General features: G+C 45.8%; 1 protein-coding gene across 1 annotated transcript in view; it reads left to right on the plus strand.

Moving 5' to 3' along the window:
* Window positions 1-20,499, plus strand: part of PLCG2 (phospholipase C gamma 2) — a 154,284-nt gene that overhangs the window by 127,374 nt on the left and 6,411 nt on the right. Inside the window, exons 27-31 of the mRNA XM_065925092.1 lie at window positions 996-1,205; window positions 2,519-2,664; window positions 3,729-3,843; window positions 4,763-4,930; window positions 9,741-9,829. Of these exons, the coding sequence (XP_065781164.1) occupies window positions 996-1,205; window positions 2,519-2,664; window positions 3,729-3,843; window positions 4,763-4,930; window positions 9,741-9,829 (728 nt within the window). The remainder of the gene's footprint in view (window positions 1-995; window positions 1,206-2,518; window positions 2,665-3,728; window positions 3,844-4,762; window positions 4,931-9,740; window positions 9,830-20,499) is intronic.

The following is a 20,499-nucleotide window of genomic DNA, read 5'->3' on the forward strand; positions in this document are numbered from 1 at the left end:
ACATAGTTTCACTTAGGGCCAGGTAATCTCCCCACTTCAAGCCCTCCATCTGCCAAGTCCCTTTAAAAGAACATAGTTACAGGTTCCAGAGGTCAGGACCTCGGTATCTTTGGAGGCCTGCTGCAGGAAAATTCAAAGTGGATCTTTGACCACATTTTCCAAAGCAGCAGGTTCTTTGCACTAGTAATGGCCCTAGTCATATTTTCTTTCCCCTTTCAAGCAACTCCTGTAGTTGCTTGTAATTCCAGGGCAGACCAGAGAACCTATAATTCCAGGGCAGAGAGAGAGGCAGCCCTGAACCCCAGAGTTCATGGTCACCCGGAGGCTGGTCCCTGGACACCTCTTGCTGTCCAGGGCAAGAGGCTGGAGCTCTTAACTGAAATCGGCCAGGCCCGGCATGTTTAGGAGCTCTCCCACCTAAAGCAGAGCTTTATCCAAACAGTTCAAGAATTGTTTGCGTTTCCCTCTACGCTGCTTCCCATTCATTGTCCCTCCACAGGCACCCTGCCTGCTCTCTCTCTCCCCTTCCTGCGGGTGGGCGGTTCTCCCTCCATCAAGATGCTGGGTTCACTCATCTCACGTCTGCGACACCTTCGACACCTTCGCTGGGGAAGCCAGGCCCCTGTCTGTGTCTTCTGCTCCTCAGATCTCCTCCCTGCTGATCCCTTCCTGCACCACACCTTTCTATAACTGTATCCTGTATCGCTTTGGTGGTTTCCTGCACAAGGCTGCTGGTAGTTTTAAACAAAAAAAAGCAGATTACATTAATCCTAGACTGAGGCGGTGGGAACCCTGGGCTGCCTTTTCATCTCTGAGACTTCTCCAGAGGGCAAGAGCCCACTGCAGAACCAGTTACATTGGGATCGTCACAACCACTTGAACGTCTTCTCCGAGAGAGTTTCTGGGTTGCATTTGACAACCTGCACATCCTGCCAGTGGCGTTAAGAAAAACTCAGGAGACACAGGATAAATGTTGACTCCCTCTCTTTGTGCAGAAAACCCCGACTTCCGAGAAATCCGCTCCTTCGTGGAGACGAAGGCTGACAGTATCGTCAGACAGAAGCCCGGCGATCTCCTGAAATACAATCAAAAGGGTCTGACCCGTGTTTACCCCAAAGGACAGCGGGTGGACTCGTCCAACTACGACCCTTTCCGCCTCTGGCTGTGTGGCTCCCAGATGGTGGCGCTCAATTTCCAGACTCCAGGTAAAGGGGGCTGATTGTGGCCAATAAATCTATGACGGGGCATCATTCCAGGCACATTCTTCTGGGGCCGCCAGTGCGATGTGGTGGCCGGAGCACGTAGCTTTTCTTAGGAGCCGTCAGAGCTCAGCCAGCATGCTAGCGTGAGGTCCCGTTCCTTGCGTGGAGCGGTGAAGGGGACCACAGGCCATGCCAGGCCTTTGTGTTTGGCGGGCTTCTTGATGGTAAGTGACAGACACGGGGTCGGTCTGGTGTCAGGGAGGAAAGAAAATGCATTTGCTCATGTAATTTAAAAGTCTAGGAGTGGAGCTTCAGGCACAGCTGGATCCAGGAGGCTGGTCCCTGGGCACCTCTTGATGTCCAGGGCAAGAGGCTGGAGCTCTTAACTGGAATCGGCCAGGCCCGGCATGTTTAGGAGCTCTCCCACCTAAAGCAGAGCTTTATCCAAACAGTTCAAGAATTGTTTGCATTTCCCTCTACGCTGCTTCCCATTCATTGTCCCTCCACAGGCACCCTGCCTGCTCTCTCTCTCCCCTTCCTGTGGGTGGGCGGTTCTCCCTCCATCAAGATGCTGGGTTCACTCATCTCACGTCTGCGACACCTTCGACACCTTCGCTGGGGAAGCCAGGCCCCTGTCTGTTGTCCCCAGTGTGAGCTTTTTTTTAAATCCAATTTTCTTCCAATAACATGAGTTTTTAATGAATTTTTAAACCCATAGTTTTAAGTCAGATGTCTATTTTAACAGCCACCTCAAATGATTTTTACCTTTTATTGGGGTATAATTGCTTTGCAGTGTTGTTAGTTTCAGCTGTACAGTGAAGTGAATCAGCTGTCTGTGGACATACATCCTCCCTCTTGGACTTCCCACCCCACCCGTCTCGGTCACCGCAGAGCTTCGTGCAGAGCTCCCTGACTACACGGCAGGTTCCCGCTGGCTATCTATTTTATAGTTGGCAGTGAACATACATCAGTCCTAGTCTCCCGCTGTGTCCACATATCCGTTCCCTACATCTGCGTCTCTGTTCCTAGGGTTATCAGTGCTGTTTTTCTAGATTCCATATATATGCATCAGTATTTGACACCTGCTTTTCTCTCTTGGACTTACTTCACTCTGGGTGATAGACTCTGGGTCCATCCACCTCTCTACAAATGACCCAGTTTTGTTCCTGTTTTATGGCTGAGTAGTATTCCGATGTATACATGTGTCACATCTTCTTTATCCATTCATCTGTCGGTGTGCCTCAGATTACTTCTGGAGAAGCCCCTTGGGCCCCTTTCTTGCCCTGCTCTCAGCAGCAGCTCTCTCTCCTCCCCAGATAAGTACATGCAGATGAACCACGCCCTGTTCTCCCTCAATGGGCGGACGGGCTACGTCCTGCAGCCTGAGAGCATGAGGGCGGAGAAGTACGACCCCATGCCACCCGAGTCCCAGAGGAAGATCCTGATGACCCTGACGGTCAAGGTAAAGCCCCGGCCTCTGCCCGGCCTCCTTGTGTGAACCGCCAACACTCAGACACGGCTGAGGACCTTCACTGTGGGGCCCGCCAGGGTCGTTGCAGGGGCAGAGAGGCGGGAGGGCGTCTCCCCAGGTCCGTCGTGGTCACCTCCCCTTGTTGTTGGGGCGAGTTACAGATCCATCTCTTGCTGGGATCAGCAGGGTCAGCATCTGGCCAGAGAGAGAGAAATAAAACAGGTGCGACATGGCTCTCTGCTCTTTACTGAGGAGAGGGCTTATCCCTGCAATGGCCACTTTGAAGGGTGGAAGCTTTTTAAAACAGAGCCAACTTTTAGACATTGCGTTGTCTCTTAATGAAGAGTTTCTGTCTTCTCCTGTTTGGAAACTATGCAAAGTAGGGAAATGAATTGCATTTCTCATAAGATTAAGGGGGCTTCCCTGGTGGCTCTGACGGTAAAGAATCTGCCTGTAATTCAGGAGACCTAGGTTCAGTCCCTGGGTTGGGAAGATCCCTTGGGAAAGGGAATGGCTACCCACTCCAGTGTTCTTGCCTGGAGAATCCCATGGACAGAGGAGGCTGGCGGGACATGACGGAAGTGATTCACACACACACACACACACACACACACACACACACACACACACAAGATTAAGGAAGAGACACTGAGGCATATGTGACCAAAGGTCTTAAAAGGCCCATTACAAAAAGAACTGGACCTTCTCCGCATCCTTTCCCGGGAGGAGCTGGGAAACCGAGTGAGCAAACTCTGTCTCTGTAGGTGTCCCCTGGGTGTTGTGATTCAGTGTGCAGGGAGGTCTCCCTGTTGAGTCTGGTGTGGGGCTCCGATCCTGGCTCATCCTTGCCGGCTCTGGGACTCCGCCCTGACTCCACTCACCCATTTCCTCGTCCACAACAGGGAAGCGGTGGGGGTGTCTGCTCCCGGAGGGTGTAGCACCTCACCAGTGATGAGGAAACGAGAACCCACCCATGTAGAACTCTCCAGCTCTGCCCAGGGTGGAGTGCGAGGGGGGAGCGGAAGAATTCTAACACTTGGCTCTTGGGGTCCTAGGTTCTGGGGGCCCGTCATCTCCCCAAACCCGGACGAAGCATCGCGTGTCCCTTTGTGGAGGTGGAGATATGCGGAGCGGAGTATGACAACAACAAGTTCAAGACGACAGTTGTGAGTAAGTTGCCTGGGTCCTTCCCTCACTGAGACTTCAGGTGAGCTGAGTCACACATTGGGGGTTCCAGTCGGCGGGGCTTCACTAACGCGCTGGTGGCCGGGTCTTTCCCGTCGTCCCCTTGCCCTCTGTGGGCAGCTCGGAGGGGCAATGGAGGGCGTGGGACTCCAGAGCTGGACCCACCGCAGTGTTTGTCAGCCCATCACCCACATCAGGAGGCCTGGGCGAGGCCACAGCTCCCTGTGCCCATCACGCTGGAGTGTCCCCTCTGTGGATCAGCCACCACCTAAGTCCAGGGCTCAGAGAGGATGCGGCTGACCCGCCCCCAAGGCTGCAGCCAAACTTGGGTGATCTGAGCCCACAGTGGGCGGGGAGGCCCAGAGAAATGGCTTGTTCTGCCACTTGAAGCCTGGGATGAACTGAACTGGGGGCCTTTCTAGGCTTGGGATCACTGGCCCCTGGTAAAAGGTAGGGATAACAGCTCACAGACTGGCCGGTGAAGCTGGCCCCATGGAGGGTGAAGGTCGCTTCTTTCCCTGCTCCCTGAGGCTGGCTCTCCCCAGGGACTCCAGAACCCACCACCTGCTCAGAGCCTGGCCCACCTCCCCCATCAGATGAGGGATGTGGCCCCCACCTTGTCTTTTCTTTCTTACAAACGTGTTGTTGCTCTGTGGTCCACCTCCCATCCCTCCCACGTGCCAGGGAGTTGAGATGGGAGAGCTCTAAGGAGAGGTGGTCCGGTCCGCTCTGCTTCCTGAGGGCCAGGTCTGCGATGCCACTGAAAAAAAAAAAGATCAGATCTTGGCCTAGATGTGTATCTACACAGCTGCTAAGGAGATCCAAAGCTGCTGGGTGTAAAGATGGTGAGCTGAGAAGGGGCAGGACAAATGGGACCCCTGAAAGAGCCTGGATCTTCTTCCAGATGACAATGGCCTCAGCCCTGTTTGGACCCCAATGCAGGAGAAGGTGACGTTTGAGATTTATGACCCCAACCTTGCGTTTCTGCGCTTTGTGGTTTATGAGGAAGATATGTTCAGCGATCCCAATTTTCTGGCCCATGCCACGTACCCCATTAAAGGAATCAAGTCAGGTAAGGCCCCTTTTAATTACAGCATTCAGTTTTTCTTGGCCTTGTCTTTTGGTTTGCATTGCTGGCTTTTGGGAAGAATGGAGCCTTTGTCTTGGTTTGTATTCAGTTGTGGGTAGGTTGAGCAGTGGATCCTCATGGGAGTCCCGTGAGCAGGACAGAGACAGGGAGGGAGGCAGGATGGGGTGCAGGGCGGCTCCGGGGGGCTCCTGCATCCAACATTGGAATACTACCTGACGGTCCACTTGGCACTGTAATTGGATTTCGTTTTGGAAACTTAGACTCTGTTGGCCTCTCCTCAGGCAGGCTCAGGGGCTGGTTAGGTGCTTATAGGGGAGGACAAGGCCCAGAGCCACGGTCTTAGGTCCCTTCTCCCCGCCTCGTCCTGGGCAAGTCATCTGGGCTGTCAGAGCATCCCCTTCCTCTTCTCTGAGGTTGGCTGATTCACTTCTGATTCTCTCCCATGCTGGGCAAAACAATCCCCTGTGTGCCTGGAGAAGGGGCCCTGTATTTCTGAGAAAAAACAGCCACAGATCCTCACTGGTCCCTGTTTTTCAAGGATCATTTTTTCAAGAGGAAAAGACCACTCTCCTTTTAGTAATTTGTATACACAGATAGTCTTTTCTCTTGATGCTGTTGAAAACCTTGGGTTTTATTTATTTACTTTTTAAAATTCTTTCTCAACTTGGAAACATATTAGATACTCCCTAAATTTCTGCACCTTTCTTTGTCTCTGCCTTCGATCATTTCTACAACTAGGTGAGTGTGTGTGGGGTGGGGGGAAATCCAGGTTCCTGGACCTGTCCCAGGGTGTTCTCATTCAGGCCCTCCGGGGTGGGGCCCAGGAACTGCATGTGCAGCCGGCTCCTCAGCTGACACTTGGAGAAAACTGAGCGAGACCTCGGCTGCCCCCTTTTGAGGAAACACATTCCCACTTGAGAAATGCTTGCTGATTAGAAATACCATACCGTTTTCCTGATTTGGTAAGAGCAGTGTACACTCGTTTGTAAGTCCGAGAGGCCTGATTTTGCCAGTCCTCTAGGTTAACTTGCCCACACTTTCCAGTAAACGACTTTAAACTCAGCTATTTAGCTGCAGGACTTCTGCACTCTGCAAGTCACCTCCTTTACATCAGCAAGTCAGGCTTAGGATGGATGTCTTTTTTTTTTTTTTTTTCATAAACAATAATGTATATTTTTGCAACAAATAATGTGGCAATAATGCTCGAAAATCAAAAATTATAAGAGTACTAGGGTAAATAGACAAGAACATTGTAAGGGGCATTCCCTGGTGGTCCAGTGGTGAGGATTCCATGCTTCCACTGCAGGGGGGCATGGGTTTGATCCCTGTTCAGGGAACTAAGATCACACACACAGTGCAGAGCTGCCAAACAAAAAAACAAACACAAAATCCACATTGTAGGGGATTCCAGTTCCAGTTCAGTTGCTCGTTCATGTGCAACTCTTTGCTACCCCAGGGACTGCAGCACGCCAGGCCTCCCTGTCCATCACCAACTCCCAGAGTTTACTCAAACTCATCTCCATTGAGTCGGTGATGCCATCCAACCATCTCATCCTCAACTTCTCCTCCTGCCTTCAATCTTTCCTAGCATCAGGGTCTTTTCAGTGAGTCAGCTCTTCGAATCAGGTGGCGGTGGGTTTCTCTGTGGTAGTTGTGCCCCTCCCCTCTGGACACAGCAGCCCCCGGACGCGTCCCGCACGGAGCAGGGGCTCTGCCGTGCCCCCCTCCAGACGGGGTCCTCACGGAGCCCTGGCGCCCTTCCCAGGACTCAGCGGCCAGCTGATGCGCAGCTGCCTTAACTGGGTGGACTTCTCTAGAAAACGCTGTGACTGAGCTTGGGGGGATTTAGAGCACAAAGAACATCTCAAGGATGATACAGAATGTAACCAGCTGTGAGATGCTCCCAGGAAGACCTTCTCTCCCGCTCCTGCCTGGGACATCCATATTCATGGAGGGCATGCCACAGAATAACAATACCTTTGTGCATAAGGCTTGGGGGGGGGGGGGGGCTTCTGAACTCGAAAATAAACCCTGCCCGTTGTTACCAGGGATGCACTTAAGCCTTTAAGCCAGCTGGAGCTCAGCAAAGAGGGAAAACAGTATTTATTGTGCTCCTTGCCTCAAAACTCTCTCTCTCTTAATCCTCGCAGCAGTTCTGTGAAAGGAGTTTTATCATCTCCGCTTTTTAACTATAAGCACTCTGGGGCCGAGAGATGCTAATTAACTAGCTCAGGGGTCACGCGCCTGTCCGACCAGAGCCTGGGATTCAGACCAGGGAATGCCTTGACTTCAACCCCATGTTCTTCTTACTCTGCCGGCCACCCTGGGGGCCGCCGCGACTCCTGACCAGCCAAATACTGAGGCTGCTTCAAGTGGTGTCTCCGTTTCCCTTTCCTCTCGGGTCTTGCTTGTGTCAATCAGAATATACATGGCATCAGTTTCTAGTGAAACTGGCCAGCAACTTTCAGCCCCGTCCACATGAAGGGCTGCTGATAACAATGCGACTTGGGCGGTGGCAGGACGTCTGTGGACCTGGAGACGTCCCTCCGAGGGCGGGGGTGGAGCTCACTGCCCCAAACAGGGAGACCTGCGCTGGGCACTGGGCTGGCCCACTCTGGGTGGGTGGGCAGCCTCCCTGAGCATCAGGGGGCGGTTGGCACTGCAGTACGTTCTGGCAGTCGATGAGCACCTACACTGACAGCTTCCAGAGACCAGCTCCGTAGAGGTGCAGAACCTCAGCCCCGGCCTCTGCAGTCAGTATCTGCATTTTAACAAGACCCAGAGGTGATTCACATCTTAGCATAATTCCCAACACGTATAAGGGGAAAACAGTTCAGAAAACTTCTCTACAGCAGAATTCAAGGAGAGCAGGGTCCCCCAGAATCCTTCAAGAAGAGTGTGACCTCAGAGTTTTGTGCCCACTCAAGTGTAAAATCAGAGGATGGATATGTTCAAAGCGGCATAGTCCGGGGATTATATGTTCCCCTGAGCTCGTACTGAAGATCACAAAAGCCAGCCAGAATATCTAATGGAAAAAGGTCAGTTCAGTAAGGAGGTGGTGAGCATTGGACATTGAAAAAAATCATTGTAAGTTTTACATCACAAAAAGGACACTGGACAAGCATGAGTTCTTGTTCATGAGATTCATGCTGACAGAAGAAGAAGTGTATAGATGTCTTTATCTTTCTTTGAAACAGGAAGTAAATATCACGCGATAGATTAGTGGGTGGACAAGCATAAGTAAAAGGTTAATGTAGGATTTAAGTCGTGGGTGTTCAAACGTTCCTTATTGTATCCTTTTGGCTTTTGCTAAATATCAGGAAAACTAAGCCTCCCTTTGTGGGAAAATTATGGTTACAAAATGGAATGCAAATATTACATACTACATCAATGTGGAAATAATAATACAGTTTACCTGATTAGGGAAGGGAAAGGGAGAGATGCTGTCAAGTTATGCAAGCATGCCAGTGTCCTCATCAGAAGTGGCACAGAGGGAGAGATTCAGTAGGTATTATTTAAAGATGATAAAGCAACTAACAGACTAAAAGGTTCTTTAAGAGATAGAAGGATAATCATCAAACAAGCCAAAACCTGACTGCGGAAGGCACTTTGTGCGTTGCTTGTCCCAGAAAATCAGTAGATACAAGGCAAATATAAAGCTGTCAAGGTACAAATCTCTACTTACTAATAAGCCACAGGGATGTACTGTATAACAGCATAAAGAATGTGGTCAGTAATACTGTACTTACTTCGGGACAGATGGTTACTGGAGTTATTGAGATAATCATTTCATAGTACATGCAGATGTCAAATCACTGTACAATACGCTTGAAACTAATGTTATATTGTACATCAACTATGTTTCCATTTAAGAAAAAGCTTTGAAGTCAAACTAGGGCTACATAGTGAATCCCTAAGATACAGTGTTCAGTGGAACCTGTAAGATTCAGAATGGCTGGTTAGGGTACTATTCTCTGTGATTTTAAAGGAAACACACACTGCATAGATGATTTTGGAAAGCCGTTAACAATAGTTCCTTCTGTAATAAGAGGTATGAGTGGGTGGGAATGAGATGTTAATTTCTGCTGTCTATTCAGTTCTACTACTCTATCAAAACAAGCCAAACAACCAACCTTTAAGATGTGTTGCCTTAAACATTACTCACTGGGGAGGGGCGGGCGGACTGCAGTCCCATCTTAACCCTCTCCCTCAATAAAAAGAAACATTTAAATGACTGGCAGACACAGGTCCTCACTACAAATAGGAAATGGCAAACTACAAACAGGGAAATGGCATCCTCCTTTTAGGGGAGGATGATCAACAGGGCAAACTGCCAAGGGATGTAAAGATTTCTTCCCACTGGACATCTTTGAAAACACTTGCTCATCCCAAGCTTTGTACAGGGCTGAGTGAAGAAGATGGACGTGGGGATTCATTACTCCTTTGCATCTTTTGGGCTCAGGAATATTTAAGGGACGGAAACCACAGCTGTAGAGGGTCTGAATTCAGTGTGCAGTGTTCTGTGGACTTTAATTCTTCCGAGCCATCTGCATTTCTAGAGGGCAGGCATTTTTAGCTTCATTTCTCTGGCTGGACCTGGCAGTCAGGGCGTGTTCTGTAGCCCCACTCCCCAACCATCAGGCGGGGGAGGGACCTCTGGCTTCCAGAAGGGAAGTCAGCCCCCCAGCACGGGGCCCACACCTCTCCGCTCTGTGCACTGGGCGCCTGATCCCTGGGTACTCCAAGAAAAGCAGAGATCTGACGTGAACTGGTTTGTGTTTTCGACCTGCAGGATTTAGATCTGTTCCTCTGAAGAACGGCTACAGTGAAGACATTGAACTGGCGTCCCTCCTGGTTTTCTGTGAGATGCGGCCAGTCCTGGTGAGTGGAGAAACACCAGTGGGGGCTCGCTTAGCCACGTCTGCGGCAAGGGGGAGGTGGAGACGACCTCTGAGTGTGACTGAAGGACTTAGAAAACTTTGAGAGTCATCTAGCCAAGCGCGCCACACCATAAAAGGAGGATTCCTTTTAGCTACACATGTCCTCCGAGGTCCTCGGGTTTTCCTTCCAGTGGCCTGTCTTGTTGCAGGATGCTGGACAGGTCTGTGAATAGGGTTGTGTCGCTGGAAAGGGGGAAGCTCTTTGGAAGTTCCCTGCTTTCATTTCAGAGCCGGGCAAAACGAAGCCCTTCTGGGCACACTCGCCCTTCCGGGCACACTCGCCCTTCCGACGTGCTTTCCTCCACCTGGTATTCTGGTACTCCCTTCCAGAGTTCCGCAAGTGTCCCATAGGGTCTCGTCACGGCTTGTCCTGCAGAAGGAAATTCACAGACGTCAGCTTCCCACAGGGAGCGGCACTCCCCTTGTGGTTCTTTCTGCTCTTGGTGGAGCCTGCCTTCTTGGTTCTTTTGGTTTGTCGAGGCCTTGAAGATACACAGTCTCTACGCTGATGAGCCAGTTTGGGTTGGCTTGGTGGAAAGGGCCTGGCCTGTTTGAACTATGAAAGAGGATGAGATAAGGCTGGTCAGACAAAAGCTTAAGAACGCACCACCAAGCGGCTGGTAGCTCAGGTTTTAGGTTTGATGGTGTGTGTTGCCATTCTGGGGGCTTTCCCGGTGGCTTGGCGGTAGAGAACCCGCCTGCAGCGCAGCAGACGTGGGTTCGATCCTTGGGTCGGGAAGATCCCCTGGAGGAGGGCATGGCATCCCACTCCAGTAATCTTGCCTGGAGAATCTCATGGTGAGAGGAGCCTGGTGGGCTACAGTCCATGGGGTCACAAAGAGTCGGACACACCTGAGCGACTGACCACATACACACATGCATGGTGATTCTGGAGCCTCAGAATTTTCCTGATGGCCACCCCTATAAAATGAAACCCACAAGGGCCCACGTGTGGCCACTATAGTTTCACAGGATCCTTCTGTTCCCTTCCTGCAAAACTCAGCATGGGTCAGGTGAGTCTGGGGTCACCCCAGTTCTCCTGGGATGACCTGGTCAGTGCTGCATTCCTCATTTTATCGCACCTTTTTTTTTTTTTTTTTTAAAACAAATTGCAGAGTTGTGACAAGTCTGTTGGCACCATTTTTCCAACAGCATTTGCTCTCTCCATGTCTGGGTCACATTTTGATAATTCTCTTATTTCACATTTTTCCTTTACTGTTCTATTTGTAACGGTGATCTGTGATCTTAGCTGTTAACTATTGATACTGTGCCTTGTTCAGATGATGATAAGCTTTTTAAAATTTTTTTAGCAGTGTAGTCTTTTCAATGAAGGTAAGTATATATTTTTAAAGACATAATTAACAGGCTATATAGTATGGTGGAAAGGTGACTCTTCTATGTACTGGGAAACCAGAAAATTTGTGTGACTCGCTTTATTGTGGTGGTCTGGAACCCAGCCTGCAGTGTCTCCCAGGTGTGCCTGCGGAGCTGAGCATCCAAGTGGGGAGGGAGATGGCAGGGCCGGGGCCTGTGAACAGCCATAGCCGCCGCCCACACAGCAGAACCTCAGAGAGAATGCCAGGCTTTCTGCATACCTGTTTGCCTTGCGTTCAGTTTTTACAACCTTGAGTTTTCCACTTCAGAGCATTTTAGAAGTATCAAGATGGAAGAGGATGAAAAATACAAAGCACAGTAGGCAGGGGCCAGAGAACCTCAGTGATGGTTTGTTGGTATAAAATAAGCTCATGATGATGAAATTGTCTGAAAGGATAAAGGGATGGATAATGGAAGGTTTTTCCGTTTTGAAACAAATTTTAAGTGTTAGTGTTTTAGACTCTGTCAAAATAAATGTAATGTTTATATGAAAATTATAGTTTTCACTTGAGCCTTAAACTATGGATCAAAAAAAAAAGTCACCTTTCATGATTCTAAGTGAGAGAAATGCTGGGACAGGAAGGTCTTCAGGCCCTTCCTTTCCTGGTGGTCCTTGTTGAGCGTTTGTGTGTGCCCTGCTCTGCAAAGCTGTCATCAACAATCTGGAAGCATTGTAAGGAATTTAAATGATTAGGCATTGCTGGCAGCAGATAAAATTAGTATATTTAGAAGAAAACGTGTGTACTCAGGTTTGACCCTTGGTGAGGGAAACTTCTCCCCTGAGAGGGGAGCAGGGGGGAGAAGGGGCATTGCATGGGGTTCCCAGGGAAAAAGCTGTCTGAGAAGGTGCAGGTTTCATCGCTGCTGCAGGTTCCCAAGCTTTTAATTCCATGGTTGTAAGGCACTCACAGGCACCATTGGGTGTCTCTGCCCACACTGTGATGAGGGGTGTGTTTGGGAGACCTGGGCATTCTGGGTGCCCAAGGTCAAACAGTTTTATTTATCACTGTGTTGCAAGGGGCACTGGCAGAAAGCTTTATCTGAGCAAATGATTGATCCAGGAGAACTGAGATGGAGTTTACTCATGAAACATTGGCTGAGGTAAAGAGTTTAAAGCCCCAGAAAACTGTCAGTAAGCACATTGAGCCCTTTCTGAAGAAGCCATTCAAATGTCACAATCACTTATCAATTCTGTTACTCTGTTAGCTGTATGCATGGTTTACAAATGGTGTTTCTAACACCATTTTATTACCTCGGATATTTAATTTGACAAGTAGGAAAGGAAGAAGGGGGGAGGTTGGAAAAGCCACAAACCATCTGCACACCACTTCTGTTGGCATTCTGGTGTCTTCCCTTTGCCTGGTCATTGTTTTGCACATGATATTTTCATAGTTGGGTTCATATAATAAGTATGAATATGTGCCCTTCTTCCACTTCACAAGTGATGCTAAGCAGTTTTCCATGTTACTGTGATTGTCAAAGCCGTTAAACCCCTGTTTCATCGGGCAGAAGTTCCTAACCCACGTAGCCTTCTCCCACTGAACGACAGGCACATTGTTGTGTACTTTTCTTTTTTACTTTATAAATAATGAAGATCTTCATATATCATTGATTAAAAATTATTTCCTGAGGCTAGCTCTTTTTAATGGAATAACAGCTCAAAGACGGGGGGCGGGAAAAAGACCATATATTTTTGGATCCATGTCGACTTGTTCTCTAGAATAGTTTCTTTTCAGTTGTATGATCTCCAATCCTGCTGTTAATTGCAAAGGGCCTCTCACTCAAATGAGCTAAACGTGTGAGATTCGGAAGCATGGGCACGAGACAGTATGGACCCTTGAACAGTCACCCTAATCCTCACCGATGGGCAGGCTGGCCGCAGCTGGAGGGTGTGTTTGAGAAAACTGGCTGCCCCGGGACCTTTCAGGACGGATCCCCGGACTGGGCTGGGTGGAGCAAAGGTACAGGGGTGGGGTGGCCTGGTGGGAAAGACCAGGATCTATGCTTCCTGCTGAGGCTCAGCCAGAGCAGACCTGTGGATTCACACGTACCCTTTGGAGAAGGGCTAATGGGGCGCATACTCCTGGAGGATAAGCAGGGGGTGCTACACTCTGGGACATACCAAGGCAATAGAGACAGATCTGTGGACATGCAAGATTTCAGACACAGTGTGTCCCCAGCTTGAGAGAGAGCTTGATTTCATGATAGTCTAGAACCAAAAATAATCAAATGTATCAGTAACACCCAGGAATTAAAATACAGGCATCCTAAAAGGTTTTAGCATTTATGCCTGTGAGGTCAGGAGGCAGAGAAAGCATCCTGCTGGGGACAGTTAATTTCGATATTGTGACGTACAAAGGAAATGTTAAGAAACTGAAAGTAACCATCATAAGAATTGTTTAAGCAAAGGAGAGGGAAAAAAATAGAAACTTGACCAAGAGAGTAAAAATTATACAAAAGGATGAAAGAAATTAAAGAAAAATATAATAATTAAAATGGAATGAACATAACATATTTGATTAGGTGAATGGCCTGGATTCTATTAGAGAAGAAGCAAAGAAATGGAGCAGTGTGATGTTTAGAGGAAGTAAGTCTAATAAAAGGTCACCCCCCCCGCCCCCCCAAAACCAAACAGGAATGAGGAGTTACTGGGAAAAACTGGGAAGGAAAAGTTAATGCCAAAGTAGAATTTAAGGGAGAAAGTGCTAAAGAGCATTAAGAGGGACAATATATAAGGACAGAGAGAGAGAGAGACAGACAGACAGACAGACACCAGACGAGAGAGAGAGAGAGAGAGAGACACCAGACGGGGGTGCTTGCAGGGTCTGGCAGAGTCTGGCAAATCTTTATTTTTTAACGTAGCTTTATATTCTAAGTTAGTATATTTTTAAGGGTAAGATAGTTTAATATTACATCAGCTTATCCTTCATGAAACCAGGGTGTTTTCTGCAACTTCTTTGTGAGACTCTTATACATTATCTTCTGGACTTGGGGCCTATTGACATTTTGTGACCTAGGTGAAAGCAAAGCTGTTTTCTGTAATCTATTATTTAATGAACACAAAGGTCAGTCCTTTTGCAGAAGTTATCAGTTAAATTTATCTAAAAGGTTTACCACACAAAGACTCTGCAGCTTCAGTGAGGCAGCCCCTGTTTAGCATTCCTGGTTAAAATTAACAGGTTTAAACTCTTATTTTTCTAAATCTTTAACTATAACCACTTTTAGAATAATATTTTTATGTTCTCTAATAGGGCTTCCTCACCCCCGAAGGGCTCTGTGTCTATTAGGGACTATATGTGATCAGGTTCTTTATGCTGTTTTATGATTAGGGTATTATAAGCAATCATGCATATTAGTACCAAGGGCATAAACAAATTTGCCAAACAAACTAAAATACAGCAAAGGAGTTTAAATTAAAACACTCCTTTCACCCTGGATACTCTCATAAAATACCACCACCTGGGAAACTTATTGATTTAAGTTCTAAATTGATTCTTATTAGGAAAGAGATCAGGGAAGGCCTTCTGCCTGTGTCACAGAAATTAGGGAGTAGTCTATTGAAGCAAGCATCAGAAAGACAGAGATCATCTTTAAGGTGAGCGCCAGGGGCAGCTTTTCGGAATCCCTGAAAACCTGATCCGCCTTGCCGGTCAGGTTTTCTCCCTCATGACCTTGTCATGGGTGGGATCTCGTGTGCTGGCTCCCGGCACATCATTACTTGTTAAACATAGAAAACAAAGGCTCATACAATAAAAGTTTACCTGACTGAAAACATCTTTCAGAATCTGTGATGTCTAGTATATAAAAAAAATCACCAAGGACAGATAATCAAACTAATGACTAACAAGTTAGACTTAAGAGATACACACTTAGGTCCTACACCTGGATAATGTACATTGTTTTCTTCTGTTTCTCAAACTTGATTGAGTTCTTGGTCACAAAACCTGAATAAATTATAACCTGATAAAGTTGGAAAGATAATAAGATGGGAATAAGAGGGTCAAAATATTCCCTATTTGAAAATAAGGAATTCTGAGATGAAGAAAATCAAGTAGATTACCCCAAAGTAGTAAAACATTTTATGCCATAAGTATATTTAGGAAAGTCCTTGCCTTGAAACTGTATAGGGACTGAATATTTATTTAAAATAAAAAAAGAGTAAAGATAAGTCAGCTGAATGAAACAAATGCTGATTCATTGAAAAGATCGATTAAATCTTTGCCTGCTTAACAAAAAAGAACAAAGTAAGGGCAAAACCATACAACAGTAAATATTGAAAGGAGACTGAACCCCAAAGAGTAAGATAAATAAGTTTGAAAACCTAGGGCAAATGGGTGACTGCCTTGAAGAATGGGCTAAAATTGTGTCAAGAAGCAGTAGAAACCTTGGCTACAAAGTCCTGTAGAAAATACCTGAAGGGTAATAAAGCACCTATCAGGTCGTAGATGATGTTAGAGCTGTATTCAGTCTGGGTTTAAATAACACAATTCCAAATTTAATCTGCTGAAGTCAACAGAAAACCAGAAATGCTGCCATTAGCTTGTCTTGAAGCTGTATAACTTTCATATCAAAACTGGAAATAGTATGCCTCCTTCTCCACCCATAGATCAATGTCAGTTATGAATACAGAATTCTAAATTTCTAGAATTTAGTATTCATAATAATAAAATTCTAAAAAAATTAGTAGTTTCCAGCTATTTACTGGAAGAACAATATATTACAAATAAATAATGCAAGGATGGTTTATCACTAGCATGGATAGCAACATAGTGATTAAAATAATACCTTTAGATATAACAAATGTAACCAATTAAAAGAAACAATATAAAGTGTGTTAAAGAGGTAAAATTTTCTGCTCACAAATTATGGCTATATAGTTTTTAAAAAGGACCCCAGTTTTAAGGAGACTTGTTTATTTGTTGTATATTTATTAAGTCACTGTATTCTAGAAATAATAGTTGGAAAAATGGGATGGGAGGTAGGGACAGATGGGAAATGTCATTCATGATACTGACAAAAACTGTAACATGGTAGAAAGAATTTCAATAAGAAAAGAATAGGGCCTATGGTGGAAAAGTGTGAAATCTTACTGGAAGACATAAACCAACCTGAATAAACAGAAGTATATACAACCCTTCCAAAATTAATGTTTGTTTGATGGAAATCAGCAGTATCAGTATAAATTCAAAATACATACACATAGGTATAGAGAAATGAACACGTTTGCATTAGTAACTATACACATGTGCATACATACCCAAGCTCTGTCTACTCAGAGCACCTAGAACAACTGACACCCCAGTAGCAATGAGCACAACCAAGTACCCACATCTTCCTTTCTAAATGTCATTCTCCAGTAAAAGAAATCAGAGCTCTGTAGACAAATGGTTAGTCTGAAAGCTGGGACAGATAAAATATGAGCCTGGATTATACTGAAATTTCAGTGAGTTAAGAAGAGGCCAAGAAAGGATGGTGACACATCAAAACCTCTCAAAGGCCAAAGCTGGAACAGTTTGAGCAGCAAAATAATGATACTGGATTATAACCCATGGACATGTGAGTGTTTAATAATGAGAGACATAGAGCTAAAAAGCAAGCACCCAACCAAAAAAATGGGCAGAAGATCTAAACAGACATTTCTCCAGGAAAGACATACAGATGACCAAGACACATGAAAAGATGCTCAACATCACTAATTAGAGAAATGCAAATCAAAACCAAAAAGATGCAAATCACACCAGTCAGAATGGCCAGCATCAGAGCGTCTACAAATAGTAAATGCTGGGGAGGACATGAAGGAAAGGAAACCTTCCTATATTGTTGGTGGGAGTGTAAACTGGGGCAGCAACTATAAAGAACAGTATGGGGCTTCCTCAAGAACATTAAAAATAGTTACCATATGATCCTACAATCCCACTCCTAGCCATGTATACAGACAAAACTCTAATTCAAAAAGATGCATTCACCCTTATGATCATATAGCAGCACTGTTTAGAATAGTTAAGACATGGAAGCAAATGAAATGTCCATGGACAGATGGATAAAGAAGATCTAGTGTGTATACATACATGCAGAAGAATGTTCAGTTCATTTCAGTATCTCAGTCATATCTGACTCTTTGTGACCCATGGATGGCAGCATGCCAGTCTTCCCTTTCCATCACCAACTCCCGGAGCTTGCTCAAACTCACACTTGTCCATTGAGTTGGTGATGCCATCCAACCATCTCATCCTCTCTCATCCCCTTCTCCTCCTGCCTTCAAACTTTGCCAGCATCAGGGTGTTTTCCATTGAGTCAGTTCTTTGCATCAGGTGGCCAAAGTATTGGAGCTTCAGCATCAGTCCTTCCAGTGACTTGGCCATAAAAAAAAAAGAAATAATGCCATTTGTAGCAACATGGATAGACCTGGAGAGTAGCATACTAAGTGAAGTCAATCAGAAAGAGACAAATACCACATGATATCATTTATATGTGTAATCTAAAATATGGCACAGGTGATCCCAAGAAACAGAAAAAGAACAGACTCATGGTTGTTACCAAGGTGCAGAGGAGGGATCGACTGGAAGTCTGGGGTAGTAGATGCAAATTATTACACACAGGACGGATAAACAAGGTCCTACTGTGCAGCATAGGATAATAATAGGATAATAATAACTAAATTCCATATCCTGGGATGAACCATACTGGAAAAGAATGCGAAAAAGAATGTATATCTAACTGGGTCTCTTGCTATACAGAAGAAATGAACATTGTAAATCAACTATACTTCCATTAAAAATAAAAAAATAAACACTGAAGAAAAATTTATGCAAGATGAGGGAAATAGAAAATCAGCATGGGACCACAACTGTTCAGATCTATCAATGGATGCTAAAGTTCAACTTCAAGAGGAACAGGTTATTTATGTAAAGTGCCTTGTCCTAAGAAATTTATTTGGAAAGAAAAACAGGCTTACAGTGGATGAACCCAGCAGATACCATCTTAACCAAAAATGATCAGTGTCACCACCAGTAATGTGTGACATCACATACCTCCTGAGAAGGTACCTCACTTCTGCGGCATTTGGGTCAAAGCTGCAGAACCTCAAACATATCACAAGAAAAACCCAGACAAATCCTTGAAATGCAGGATGTTCTACAAAGCGAGTGACTGGCAGTCTTCTAAAGGGTCAATGTCATAGACAGTAGAAGGTGGATGGGGCACTGAGGAAAAGTCAGAGATGGAAGGACTGACTGGAAGCCGCCGCAACTGCGTGTGCTACGGGTCCTGGACTGGATCTTGGACCAGAGAAAGGACAAGGGTGGAAGAGCTGGTGGAAGCCACAGAAACTCTGTACTTAGTTACTAGTATGCTCCAATGCTAGTTTCTTAGTTTTGACCCTTGCTCTGGTTGTGCAGGGTAGTAACCCTGGGGACCCTGTGTGGTCCAGAGTACGGAACTTGTTGAACTCTTACTGCAGCTTTTCTGTACGTCTACAGTGTCAACATAAAAAAAGTAAAAGGTAAAAGCACTGGTGGTGGTGGTGGGGGAGGGCGGGGAACAAACAGAAAAAAAAAACTAGAGATAGAGAATTCCATGAAGGTTTTGTCACAGGTCAGATAAAGCTTTTTACCTCAAGTGTGCTGCAAGATTCCAAGGATTTTAAACTCTAAATTACACACATACACACACACACAATCTATCTAAAACAAGGGGTAAAAGAAGATGGGAGGGTTCAAAGTGGGAATAATAATAAAATTGCAATGTAAACATAAATTGATATTACCTAAATGGATTTATCTCCATGGGGGAAGATAAGAGAATGTGTGCAGAAAATAGCTAAATCATTCTCTCCGAAGATAATCCCTAAAACCTGGAGAACCAAGAACCTGCAGTGTAAGCGTGTTGTTTTTGTTGAACTGTGGAGTTAATAACCAAAAAACAACTGCTGACCTTGGGGAGCAGGGATCAACGGGCAGGGAGTAGTGACCAGGAGTCAGCTGGGGTTTTTTGTTTTTTGTTTTTTTGGTAATAATCCTAGTAGCACTTACTAGCTCTTTAAACTCTGTGAATATATAATTAATAAAACTGAAAATGCAGAATGTAAGTGTGAGTAGATGACACATTGATGGGGAACATATGACTTATTCGAGGACACTGGCTGTGAAGGTGACGAGAGGGGTGGGTCGGGAGCTGGGGGATGAAGGGAGAGCTTCTGAAGATGTGCGTGTGCTGCTGATGGAGACGATGTAGTGGAGAAGGGAAGCAGGGCAGAGAAAGGGTGAGTCTGCCTAGTTAAGAGAAGGAGAAAAGAATTTCATAGTGAAATACAGTAGGCTTGTATTGCTTAATGAACTTCTGTGATGTACGTGTTAACATTTTCTTTAGGACTTTCTCACTGGTATTCACTGATGTTTTGGGTCAGGTTTTGTTGTGCTGACTTCATAGGAATTACTCAGAAGCCTTCTTTCCCAGGGTGATGGCACATTCTGAATAGAACTGGAGGCAACTGCTGCCTACCTACAACACACGTTAAGACGCAGAAGCTTTCTGGGCCTGGTAGAGGGCAGAGGCCAGTGTACAGACTGAGGGAGGAGAGGAGCTTGCCATTCCAGGCGAACCTGCACGTGAACATTTTAGCACTCAAGGAAAATAACGCTAGTACAGCCAGCAAGCACAGAAGCTAGAGGACTGACTCCAGTGACTCAGAAAATAACTGAAAATAAATACTTTTTAAAAAGAGAACCCAGTGGATACATACATTTTACAGACTTAATAAAAAACATGTAGGAATGAAATGACCAGTTAAGCAATCCCTGGAAACTATTGTATATACAGCACAGGGAACTCTGCTCAATGTTACGTGGCAGCCTGGATGGGAGGGGGGTTTGGGGGAGAGCGGATGCATGTATTAACATATGTACGGCTGAGTCCCTTCGCTGTTCACCTCAAACGACCACAACATTGTTAATCACCTACACCCCTATACAAAACAAAAAGGTTAAAGTATGGGGGGGGGAAGAAATTCCTGGAACATACAAATTGAAAAATCCTGGGGGGGAAAAAAATCTTTAAAGCTTAGTAAGTGGGAAATCCCAGAATGGGTACGGTTAAGGGAAACAATAAATGTAAAGATTGTGTTTGGGGAATTTGCTTTAATACAGCAAGACAAGAAAAATATATTACAAGGGGGAAAAATAGGGTAAAATGAGAAGCTCCAACATAAAATACTTGAAATATTTAGGGTGGAGAATTTTC

This window comes from Muntiacus reevesi, chromosome 2 (assembly GCF_963930625.1).
Source record: "Muntiacus reevesi chromosome 2, mMunRee1.1, whole genome shotgun sequence".
Taxonomy (NCBI): Eukaryota; Metazoa; Chordata; class Mammalia; order Artiodactyla; family Cervidae; genus Muntiacus; species Muntiacus reevesi.